General features: G+C 42.4%; 2 protein-coding genes across 7 annotated transcripts in view; one reads left to right on the forward strand and one right to left on the reverse strand.

Moving 5' to 3' along the window:
- MORN5 (MORN repeat containing 5) overlaps positions 1–9,984 on the reverse strand; it is a 17,326-nt gene extending 7,342 nt beyond the window's left edge. For 3 of the 6 annotated variants that reach the window (XM_074608291.1, XM_074608292.1, XM_074608290.1), the window contains exons 1-4: positions 9,829–9,984; positions 9,600–9,747; positions 9,183–9,294; positions 8,130–8,261 (exon numbers count right to left, since the gene is read on the reverse strand). In XM_074608291.1, coding sequence (XP_074464392.1) covers positions 8,130–8,261; positions 9,183–9,294; positions 9,600–9,747; positions 9,829–9,875 — 439 coding nt within the window. In that variant the 5' untranslated portion in view covers positions 9,876–9,984. Of the gene's footprint in view, positions 1–8,129; positions 8,262–8,317; positions 9,063–9,182; positions 9,295–9,599 lie in introns of those variants that run through there. The other 3 variants (XM_074608289.1, XM_074608288.1, XM_074608293.1) reach the window with 2 other exon arrangements.
- Positions 9,961–12,216, forward strand: NDUFA8 (NADH:ubiquinone oxidoreductase subunit A8). The gene is made up of 4 exons (XM_074608294.1): positions 9,961–10,101; positions 10,204–10,367; positions 11,349–11,514; positions 11,969–12,216. Exons 1-4 carry the CDS (start codon positions 10,051–10,053, stop codon positions 12,104–12,106), a joined length of 519 nt encoding a protein of 172 aa, XP_074464395.1. The 5' UTR covers positions 9,961–10,050; the 3' UTR covers positions 12,107–12,216.
- Positions 12,217–12,502: the final 286 nt, after the last annotated feature.

Below are 12,502 nucleotides of genomic sequence, written 5' to 3' on the forward strand. Positions count from 1 at the left end.
TGTGTGCTGAATTTTGTGTCAGCATATTTGTCTTTAAAAGTTTATCCATTTTTTTAGATTTTCCTCAGTAGAATATACATTCATGGACAGACTTTGCTGAAACAGGACTAACCATGTTGATATTTGAAGGTAAAGGGAAAAAGCTGTGTCTGAAAATTTTATTGCAATCTGGTTTATCTCTGTTCAGTTAGGAAATGTTAAAAAGTTATTTCTTCTGAAGTTAGTGAAATATAATGATTGTTATCATGATGTATCCCTGAAATTTTGAAGCAGAGAGAGCTAGCAAGAGATCTTAATGGATGAGCTGATAGAATAAATGTAAGTATCGACTGATTCCTTTGAATTATTTTCTTGTCTCTCAATCAAAAATAAGATCAGTTTTCTAGCACCCACAAAACATATTTTTAATATTGTGGGCTAGATCCTCAGCCAGCCCAAACTGGGATAGCTGTAATTGTAATTACAATTTTTGTAATTAATTCAGGCTGTTTTCATTAAGCAGGCAGAGGCATACGGAGCCAACCCTGGTAGCCACCTGCATGACTGGTCCCCAGAAACAGCATCTGCCCACAGTAGATGATTAACCAGGGGCACAAGTCCTACTGCTCTCTTGTTGGACACTGTCTACACAGTCAACAGGTCAGTTTGGATAGAGCCTTTTTAGGCAATAAGACCCAACTAAATCTGTTAGTCGTACTGTGTTCCTGTAAGTAGCCCGTTTCAAAACTAGTTCTTCTTAACAAATACTGCTTTGCAAGTTTCTTGTTTTGGGTGGCTTTAGGGGAAGCTCCAAATGCCAGCAAAGTCCAAACAGGTGTCTGTCAAAAATGCTGTTAGGTGTATTCCACGGTGAGCTCAAATTGCAGCCCACTTAAATCAGTGGATTTTGGCTCAACATCTCTGCAAAATGAAACCACTTGTCTAATTTTGAATGTTCAGTCTAAAAGTAGTGGCAGAAGAGACTTCCCCAACTACACACTCCAGATTTATCTCTCAACTGGGATTAGAAACAGCTGAAAATTCGGGGTGGGCTTGCTTCAGGGTGCTTCCAAGGGACGACTTGAAAATACACTGTAATTTAGGTGCATTTAATCTTCCTATATTAAATGCATATTGCAAAGTTTAGAATTATTTGCTTCTAGCTATCGTGTTTCCGTGTTGCTTATGGAAACCTCACTGTGAGAGACTTCTCAGGACTCTGCATGCTTAGGTGTCTGCCATGATGCAGAGCGGAGACTGCCAGCGACCCGCAGTATTGTCGTGTAGGCGTGCCCTCTTAACTAATGCCTTCCCAGCAAACCACCCAGAAGTGCACAGGAAGATGTACTGCATTGAAATTAGAATACTTAGTGGCTGACACAAGGAAAAAACTACATTGGTCACCTTAAAAACCTTGTCTGACTCTATGTTAGGTCTTGGTAGCTGTATGTGTTTCTGGTGTGTTAAAGGCTCTGTCTACACTGGAGGCCTCATGCACTCAAAAATTCAGATCCTTGGCTCCCTCCTCTGCCCAAGGGTGAGTTGGGACCAGATGTGAGTGTGCATCGTCCCTTTGTTCACTCTGGCTTCTGTTAAAGGCCAAGTGAGCAAGGAGAGCAGTAGACAGTGCCCTGGTGTGTCCCTCCATGAGGGCAATGAGAGGCTCCCAGCTCCAGCGTACCCTGAGGACACAGCCATGTGGTAAGAGCAGCTTTCCATGACTATGGTTTGTAAGAGAGTGTGTTTACAACAGACAATTCTTGAACAAGAGCTGAGTTTCCTCTCTGTTTGCAGAGGGCCAATCACACACAGACCATTGTAAACAACAATATCATTTAATTCTTTCGCATGCCTGACTCCTCCCATCACCCGCAGTGCAGTTTATCATGTTCTTCCACTACACAATTACAATCACATGTGATAGCATCTCAGCCATGGATTCTGCCTGGCACACCCCTTCCATTTCCACTGCCCCCTCCGGGTCCCTAGCACCACTTTCCTTACTGCACCTGACCCCACCAACATCAAGGCTGGCAAGAAAATGGAAAATATGTTTTCAATTAACCTTTGCTTCCACCCACAAATTCTCACCCTTCCATTTACTTTTAATTACTGTAATTCCAAAATGGCCCCCAAATGAACTTTCCATCTCTTGTAAAACTTGTTTTCACGTGAACCGTATAGTTGAATGTAAGTGCCTATAAGACTTGTGTATAACCTATCTAATGGATTCACAATGGGATGGCTAGCACGCAAACAAAGTTGTTATTCTTGGCATGCCGCTATTTGGAACTGAAACTTTCACAGTTTTCAAAACGATAAGTATTTTAAGACCAGGAAACCACAAGGAACAATGTATCTGCAAAAGCTATAGCTACTGAAATTACTGTAGTAACCTACACCATGATGCATATATTATTATGATTATTGTTGGTTATAGTATTGAATATAAATCATATGCGTTCACGATCTATTTTACTGAATGGAGGGTATTTTATATTAAAACATGTAAGCCAAATTTAATCTAAAAACATGTTCTCGGTTACATGGAGAAGTCGTCTCCAATATCTCTGTCACCTGAGCAGACTCTGACACTGAGAAAGACATAGTAAGTATGTGTTTTGCAATGGCATTCCAAATGTGCCTGACCTTAACACATTCCTATATAAAAAGATATGAAAAGAGCATATGATTGGTAGGAGAATTGGTCCCAAATTTTTAAAAAGTGTTTAGGGTAGAGTGAGAATAGACACGAAGCTATGTCTCATAGGAGTCTGGGGTCTTCTCTTCAAATTAATTAGATTCAATTTCCTTCTGCCATCTTCACTTCAATACTCATTCATTTGCCTCGCCCACTCAGCAGTCCCCAGTTTGATACTTGCTAACGTTCTGCCTCTCCTCTTTCTAAGATCTGGCTCCTCAACTAATTTATTTGTTAAGCGTTGGAGATTATTTAGGTCCAAGGCTCTCACAGCAGGACAAAAGCTATCTAACTAAAATATAGGAAGAGAGAGATGAGTGACGCTTGGAGATCCAGCTGAAAGAGCTATAATACCATTTCTAATCTTCCTCTTAATGTAATAATTTCCAAATCTTCTGACCATCATAGAAGCAGTGAGTCTGAAAAGCAAGTACCAGAAAACTGGAATTGTATGAATGTGGGCAAAAAAACTATGTCCTGGGACTAGACACAAGGGAAAATGTATATAGGAGATGGAGGATACAAGACCAAAAGGTGAATTTGTAGGGACTTGTGTAGAGCCTTGCGGGCAAAGAAAACAAGCTGAGTGCCATGGCAGAGAGAGAAAGTATGTTTTGCAATGGTATTTTGGAGGAATATGAATCAAAGAGGCCATAAAGAGGAGTTAGCAGTGGAAAGGACAAGCGCTTCAGCTGCTGCAAGAAAAGCAAAGGGCTACTCACATTCGTACGCTCTACTTGTGTAAAGGGAGAGTAGTATTGGCTCTGTTTTACAAAACCCTGCTTTCAGAAATAAGTTTGTCAGCCAAAGTAAAGAGAAAAAGATCAATGGATTGCAATAAATGGCATTTCACATAAAAATGAGTAAAATTTACAATTCAGTTAACTTGTTAAATGTTAAAAAATCAGCAAACAATAGACACAATTTGTTTTGTTCAGAGCCCAGAGGTAGAGACCAAATCCTCTAAATTAATTTCTGCAAAAGCTGGGTTTTTTTTTCCAAACAGGTCTGGATCCTATTCGTTGTAGAATATACTGATTACCAACTATTTTTAAGAGCTTTACACAAACATTATTTCTTTTGTTGTGTGAAATGCAGAATCAGCCATCTGGCAAATGCCCCAGAGCTAAAATCTTTTACATGACATATAATTCAAAATGATTAAATATACAACAGAAAATAGCTATAGCATTGCACTTAAAATAGCATGAACTTTTACTGCCGATCAAAACTGATTTCTTTAGCTTAACAAGTATCCAAAGAACAATTATTTGAAGAGCTTTTAAGAGTTTCAATATGTAGGAACTAAACCTCATCTAAATTCAGTATCTTAAGTCAAATAAAAAAGAAACAAATGTACAAAAGATTAAATGGTCCTGCGTTATAAGTAGACATTTAAATCTATGGGAAGCTAAATTCATTCGAACAAAAATACTATATTCCCTCCGTATGTGTATTGCTGGGGCTTTCCTCTCCATTGCAAAGGGCATCTGCCAAAACAACTCTTACATTCTTAGGCAATGACTAGGGACTAGCCTGGAATCAGACTGTTCATCCACTCCCTCCATCATCAGAATGGGCAATTTCAAAGAAGAACGGGGAATAAAGCTCCGTGCATGATCCCCAAGTGCAGTCAATCTTTTTTTCCTGCACCACAGTCGACTTTAAGTTAAACTTGCTGTCTTTTTTCCAGAAATACTCCAGGCCTGAAAAATTGCCAGGTCCTCATCCCACACCCAATTCTCCAGTAGTTTGTGAGAAAAAGCACGCAAACATCTGCATGTATTTGGGGTACATGAGGGTAGGTACAGAAATATTACCCTGCGTAATTATTGAGTGGTTATGGCTCTGTTTCTCAACTACATTTTTCAGACAAGTCAAAGTCTACGTTTCCCAAAAAGCACTTGGTGCAAGTCAGACCTGAGTCGTAAGACAAAAAAGTCTAAGTGTAGCAGATTTATCTCACGGATTTGCGTACTTGGATAAACCTGAAATGGATGAATACATCGCTGCCGACTTTCCAAAAAATTTTGCTTCTAAATTCTTTCAGACCAAGCATGAGAACCTTCATCACAAAGTAACAATGCGAGGAAACTGTAAGTCTGTGATTACTGAGGCTTAGAATTAAAATGGCTTCGCACCCTTGCCTGTGGAGTTGGGTCAGCCTCACAACCAAGGAACCTCAGACGTTCTAAACCCAGACTTTTCTAAACTGTAAAAAAATAATGTTCTTAAATCTTGACCTTTTCAGCTCATAATGATTCCTGAAGCAGCAGGATTTTTCCTGCTGCTTTTTACATGACTTTCAGGCTTGTAGAAATCCTAAGCTGATTGCTGGCTGGTTTGGGATTGCAGCAACACCAAAACCTCTCCTCTTAATAAGACACTTGTCCTGGTTTTCCAGGCCTAATCCTGCTCTTAATAACGTACACGTTAATTCAGTTATCTGACTGAGCTTTTAGTGTGAAGGCAGGCTTTATTTCTCCCTGCTCTTGATGTTATATGAAGAGATGCACATATTTCAGGTGATACTGACTGCAGTATAGCAAGCCGCCCTATACAACATACACATACTAATTAAACCTGAAGACGGAATATGAAAGCAGTAGCACAACTATTCTCATATTACAAAGAGCAAGAGCATGTTTTATATTATTTAACCCATCCTTGGGAGAACCACAGTAGAAACAGAGCAATTTTCATCAGAAGTATCTTTGCCTTTCATCAAAAGAGAGGTGACCCAAGCAATTTCCTATAATCTTTTCCATCTCAGTAGAAAAAAATTTCTATTTTTGACAGTATTTTCTCTTTGAAAGCTGTGGGCTTCTCCAATATTCAGGGGTCCTAAAACCTGAATGTCACTGCTCTTCTTGTACCTCCCTTCTCTGCATTAAACATAACATCATATATTTTCTACTTTTCACTGAAAAACTGGGAAATCTTCCCATCGTTCTATTGACCAAACTCTGTTACAAAGGTGCCAGGAGTCCTTTTCTGGGAAGAAAAAAAAAAATAGTAATACTCCTAGTGAAACAGGAGTCTAGTCCCAGTATCTATTCAAAATAAACAACGGATCTTCTTACAAATAAGCATTCCCATTCTTATTTATGTGTCCAATTTTGTGTACTTCGCAATACTGGAAAAAAGAAAAGATTGAAGAACACATGGAGAATCACGAGAAATTTGAGCATCCCCGAGGTAACAGAGGTTTAGGGACGGAGTAATAACTGCAAGATTGTAATGAGAAGTTGGAAAACTTTGCTAGATAAAAATGTGTAACAAAACTGTTGCTGTCATTTCATTCCCTGGGCCTGATTATGTTTTCATGATGGGCCTTTGCACTGCTTTAGCAGTAAGAGCTCTTTAAGTAAATGAGTATCAGACCTCCACGCTAGCGAAATGCAAGGCTTGCCAAATTTAACAGGAGTCGCTATGGCACTCTACATACACTCATCTTGACAAAGAAGCGGTGGAAGCAAGCTCAGTAGTTTCAAATAGTGACTATTTTCTTCTCTTTTGGAATGGTACCTGGATGCTGCCAGTTGGGCCAGCAAGTCGGTGCCAAGGCTGCATGTTTCCTTGCCCTCTTTTCACAAACAGCCGAGAAACAATCAGAAATTGCTTCATAATAGGGCCAGGGTGAAAGGTGAGAACTGGAGTATTCTGAAAGCCTGCTGCCAGACCTGAGGAAGATAGTGTCATTTTGGTAAACCTGTCAAGCTGTTGTAAGAACTTCCTGAATGCTTCCTACCATCTGCTTTTGATGCTTTCAAGACTTGGCTGGAAGCCTAGAGGTTTTCCTGCTCTTTCCTGCCCAACCTATAATGGAGTAATTCTGGATCTGTTCCCTGTCATCCCAGCCTCTTCCTCAGTTTCTTCTGCTTACAGCTGGGGTTTTTTTAATTTTTTTTTTCTTTACTGCAGTGGCCTTGTGCCCTGAATCATCTCTCCTGGGGCGGTAAGAGTTCCTCTGATGTTGTACAAGTGCCGGGTTTTTCAATTGTCTTCATGTTCTTGAGAGGAAGGGTCTGGCCTACATGACACATTCCTTCTTCACACTCACATCAACAAGTTTAACTTTGTGTACTGGGCTCTCAATGGAACGGCCACACAAAGCACATCTCCAACCACGCCGTCAGACTGCACGCTGCGCCGGTCTGGTTAGCGAATATTGATTGATATAATTTGTAGGGTTTGAGATAAATGTCATAAAGGACAATGAGTTCAAAGAACAGATTAAAAAACAATAAATTGAATTCCAAGGCGTTCCCTCCTGTACTAATCTGTGTAGGTTCCTGTGTTTTTGGAAAGCATGTTGCTTATCTTCCTCATCAGTAGGCCCACTGCATTCCAGTATTTTGGATCAATGCCATTTGTAATAATCTAGATCAGTTTTTATTCAACGTTTATAAAACAGGCCATGTATCATAGGGTATATTTTATAGCAGATGGTATCTCCAATTCATTTAACCCCCCCTTCATTTCCCTCCTCCAATATCACAGCGCATACTCATAAAAGCTCTTGAAAGTAGAGCTGAGCAGAATTTTTTTCAACAAATAGTAAATTTGCTGAAAAATGGAGTTTCCAAGCAACAAAACTGTTAAACTGTGGCACACTGAAAATTAAATGTTCTGTCTTTTAGAAACACCAGGTCTTGCAATTTGGACATGTGGGGGAAAAGAAAAAAAAAAAAAAAGGTGGGTTGGGTGGGTGGTTGCTTTCAGAAAACATTTTCATTTTAAAAAATTCTGCACTACAAAGGTTAAAGAATCAGAACACAAAGCATTTGTTTCAGGTCTGATTACATTTTTTGTGTTATGCCGGTATCAACTGTTAGGGGATCTCTTGTGTGTTTTTAATTTGAAAAGTTTCTCTTTTGGCTTTGATGAGAACTAATTTTCCCCAAGGTTTCTTAATTTGGGGACTCATCCACAAGACCCAATATTTGCCACGCTCTACTGAAAACACAGCTCTACAAGGGGACAAGAAAGTTTCCTGTTCAGCAAGGCATTTAAACACAGCACTCAGGCTCATTTCAATAAAATGGACGATTCTAACATGTAGAAATAAGCACGTGCTTAAGCACTTTGCTGGTTCACAACAGAGTTGTTTAGCTTTCAGGATCAGTGATGTACACCTTACCACCACTCCCTTGCTTGAGATCATAATGTGAGAGACTGAAGATTTTCCTGAGATTAACATACCAAATGGTAATAAAATAATCATATCTGCTTGGGAATACTTCATTGTGATTTTGCAAAATATGATTTATACAACTCTGGGGATACATAAATCACTGATAAAAATAAATAAGTAAAAAATATTTTAGCTCAGTGGTAAGAAAACCAAATAATGGATTTTTTTTATATTTTAGCTTTAATCACACATCCGAGAAGATATGACAAATAAACTCATTTTAGTTTACCTTGCAGAAGTAATTAATCATACCTGCGTTTCTCAGAAACCTGAGTTTGTAGTCAACAATAACTCTGGTCTCAGGATTATAGAATCCATCGCCACAGTCGTAACATCCTACTGGGATTTTTCTGGGAGGATCCAGATTTGTAAGCTGAGAAATGCCTGAAGAAAAAAAACACACAAAGGGTTTGCTTTATTTTGCCTTTTTTTTTTTTTTTTTGCATTTGTGTCTTTGATCATGGTAACTAACAAATATTACATCTCCATGGCATTTGCTATAAAAACAATGCAGTTACCTTACAATAATTTTTATAAAACATTTTGCCAATTTTGCAGATGGAGAAAAATGAAAACAGAAAAATCCATACACAGAAAGTGTGTGATAAAGAAATATCACTTTGATTTCCTCATTCACAGTCCTGTGATTCAGCCCACTAAGCTAACATTATAAATATGACCCCAAACTCCAAAAATGGGGCCAGGAGCATCTTGCTGGCCTCACAGAACAACTACATGTCATTGCTAAAATATTCTATGTAGAAAGAAGAATATTTTATTTATTACATTACAGATTTTACTCACTTGTTCCTTATAAATCTTTCCACCTTTTGACTACAGACAAATAATAATATTATAAAACTCTTTAGCATTAATATAGTCTGGACACAAATGTTTATTTCGGTATCTACTAAAAAGCTACGTGGGACAGATGCGTTCAAACTTTATTGGATGTTCTGGATGTAAATGAATTGCTTTTGCTCAACTTTCCTACATTAAAAGCACGCTGCTAATGCAGTGAAGGCGAGATGTATAAAAGGGTTAACAGGGATATCACAAGCTGTAGATAACAGAGCCCCATCCTGCGGATCCTCACTCCAGAAGAGACCCCGTAATGGTCCATCCCGCACTGTGCTGGTGGAAGGTGGTGTCAGCATTCTTCTGGCAGCGTCGTATGGTTGGGTCCTGAAATTAGCCAGAGCGTTTCTGCTCCATGTTACTCATGTAGCCGAATTAATCTTTCTTAAGTAAAGTTGCTAGTTTAATTCCTTCCAGACTCTTAGGATCGCAAACGCAGTTCAGTACCTGCTGGTTTAAGACCAGAACAGATTTCTGTATAAAATCTTCTGTCGTAGCCGTCACAGTAATGCCATTTTTTATCTTTGTATTCGAGACCATCTGCAAAAGTGTATTTCCCCTGCAAAACATGTTCAAGCACAGAATTAATAAACATGATGGATGGATGGAGTACGAGCAAGGCCAGCGTTCCCGCTGCCAAAACCGCGCGTTAGCTGAGCAGAGCCAGCGCAGGGGTCAGCTGGGGCTCAGGTAGCGTTGGGAGCCGCATCTGTGGGACCGGCCATTAGCAGCCCCCTCCTCACACGCTGAGGGGGGCAAAAAATTGGCTGGGCTCAGAAATTCGCATATTTCACCCCAAAACTTTCCCGGCAGCGTGGCTTCTGGGGATGTCCCTCGGGGTGAGGCCCCCCTCACCCGGGATACCTGCGTGGGCACCCCGCGGTGCCAGACCGCCCGGTATGTGCCGCCGTTGGGGAACAGCAGCTCTCCTTCGCCGTCGAACATCCCGTCCCTCAGCGCTCCCCGGTACTCGGTGCCCGTCGGTAGCGCGTAGGAGCCCTGTCCCTCCATCCTGGAAGAGACAGGGCGGTTGGGGAGGGAAGGAGGGAGGGCGGGAGGAGGAGCGGGCAGCCCCGTGCCCCGCCGGGCCCACCTGCCCCTCACGATGTCCCCGCGGTAACGGCTGCCCGTCGCCTCCATGGCGGCCGGGCCCGGCGCGGCCGCGTCTCCATGGCAACGCTACGGCGGGGGGCCGGCAGAAGGCCCCGCCTCCCGCGGCCGCCGCGCAGACGCGCTCCCCGCCCCTCGCCGGCGGCGCATGCGCGGTGGCGGCGGGCGCTGAGGGGAGCTCAAGGAGAGCGGCGGCGCCGCCGCCATGCCCGGCTCCCTGCAGGTGCCCTCCCTGGAGGAGCTCGACGTGCAGGAGGTGAGTGAGCGACCGCCGCCGCCGGGCCCTTCCCCCGCCGGGGCAGCGCGGCGGGCCGGCGCCGAGGCGGGCCGCCCCCATCGCCGCTCTGCCCCGCTGTAGGTGACGGTCAGCTCGGCCGTGCTGAAGGCCGCGGCCCACCACTACGGCGCGCAGTGCGACCGGCCCAACAAGGAGTTCATGCTGTGCCGTTGGGAGGAGAAGGACCCGCGCAAGTGCCTGCGGGAGGGCCGCCAGGTCAACCAGTGCGCCCTCGACTTCTTCAGGTGAGCGGGACGCCCCCAGCCAGGCTCCCCCCGCGGCTGCCCGCCCGAGGCCTCCTCTGCCATGAAGGTGAAGGTGTTTCGGGGGGTCTCCTGCTGTAGCGCGTCCTTCCGAGCTTTGCTATTCCAGCGGTGTCAGCCAATGGGCTTAATTTAAAATTCTGCTACCATACGGCCTTCGGAGTCTTTATTGTTGCTTCTTAAACTTTAGCTCTTGAGAATAGAGGCTGTGTCCTTTGTTGTTTTCTTTTATCTATTTATACTTTAATTTACCCTTTCATATGAAGCACCATGGCCTCTGCTTCAGAGCAGGTGGCTCAGGTTTTTGTTGGGTTAGCAACAGAATGCGGGGGTGTGGTGGACGGCTTGCTGCTTCTGCATCTTGCATCTGTGTTATGAAATACAGGAGACGGACCTCTGCTTTGCATTGTCTCTCCTCTCTGTTTTGTGCTCAAGTAGACACACAATTTAGCTCTTGTGACCAAAAAATGTAGATCAAGGCATGTGCCAGTGTCATGTTCTGAAGTTGCTAGGAAAAGGCCTAGTTTAATTATCTCAAAGCATGTCCGCTTCGAGTACAGCAGCTAGTAATGGGGAACCTCTGTCCTAAGCATGTCTTCATGAGTTTGAGACACCAAACTAATTTGGAAGCATTGTATAAAGTACACTAAGTTACTTGGCAAAGCAGGGATCCCATATAGAGGAGCTGTGTACATCTACGGAACAAGAATACCTTCCATGTATTAGTTAAGTTACTGCTATCCATACTTGTAGATACAGCGGTACAAATTTTACTGGTATTGGTATGAAGTTCTGTATAATGATGCTTCAAATATTGACTTCTCTGAAGACTTTAAATGTTCCTGAGAACTTAAAACTACAGAAACACTTTATCACAAGTTGAGGTTTGGATGACTGAGAGAGAAAAACATTAAATTTACAACACTTGCTAACAGTTTTCTTCCTGTCATCTCTTTCTTACAGGAAAATTAAGACGCACTGTGCGGAGCCATTTACTGAGTACTGGACATGCATTGACTATACCAACTTGCAGGAGCTCCGTCGATGCCGAAAGCAGCAGGCAGTATTTGATAACTGTGTGCTGGAGAAATTGGGTTGGGTGAGACCTGATCTGGGACAGCTCTCTAAGGTAACTTCATACCTTCGTGATCAGATCTCCCTTCTTATGGACATTTAAGTCCAGACCAGTCTCAGACTTTTCTCCCAAACAGAATGCGATTTGTGAACTCAGCACTGGAAGCTTGTGGACTTTACTAGAAGTCAGGATTCTGTCAGTGTTCTCCAGAGCTGCTTTCCAAGAAGATTTGCACTTAAACAGCGCCACTTACTCTTATGTTTTTGCTCTTTCTAGTGCAGAGACCTTTCCTTTAGGGATGAAGCTCACACACATGTAGAACCATTCTGTAGTTATGAGTGAAATGCACCTCTCCTCCCTTTTTTTAGAAGTACTGTGGAGATAGGAGCTCTCATCAGATCAACAGTGTGTCGTTTGGTACTTCATGGTAGCTCTTCGAGTTCTGACTCAATCTAGCTTTTCTATTAAATGCTGTGAGAAGTCATATCACTTCTTTTTTTCTCTCCAGGTCACAAAAGTGAAGACAGACCGTCCAATGCCTGAGAATGCCTATCACTCTAGACCTAGACCAGAGCCAAATCCACCCATTGAAGGAGAGCTGAAGCCTTCTCCGTTTGGCAGTAGGCTCTTTTTCTGGTCCTGGTAAAGTGGGCAGACTGTGTTGTAACTAAAGTGCAAAGATGTATTGCTTGCAAATGTAAATTGTCCAGTATGCATTGGGTATAACTTTAATGATTAAAGAACCCCAAACGATTACATGGCTTAGTAGACTTCTTTAAACATACTCGCACATCACAGCAACTGAAAAAATGTATTTCCCTGTTTTACTCTGCAGTCGTATAGCCCTTAGGACCATATTAACACTAGTAATGTCAGTTGCTTGACAGTGGCTACCAGGCTTGACTGAGATGTGTGTAAATGTAGCTGGAGTCTTTGACTACTGCTTCAAACAAACAAAAACTGGCGTGCGACTTTACTTATTGAGAGCACTGTCACTTGCGTCAAGGAAACTTTAGGAACAAACAAGTTGTTAATGTCTTCC

The sequence above is a fragment of the Larus michahellis genome, chromosome 15, assembly GCF_964199755.1.
Source record: "Larus michahellis chromosome 15, bLarMic1.1, whole genome shotgun sequence".
Lineage (NCBI taxonomy): Eukaryota > Metazoa > Chordata > Aves > Charadriiformes > Laridae > Larus > Larus michahellis.

Bases quoted from the DNA above. Each gene is read 5' to 3' on its own strand.
- NDUFA8 (XM_074608294.1), top strand. From the start codon at position 10,051: ATGCCCGGCTCCCTGCAGGTGCCCTCCCTGGAGGAGCTCGACGTGCAG. The intron at 10,368-11,348 runs GTGAGCGGGACG...TCTTTCTTACAG, and splicing joins TGCGCCCTCGACTTCTTCAG to GAAAATTAAGACGCACTGTG. The intron at 11,515-11,968 runs GTAACTTCATAC...TTTTCTCTCCAG, and splicing joins ATCTGGGACAGCTCTCTAAG to GTCACAAAAGTGAAGACAGA.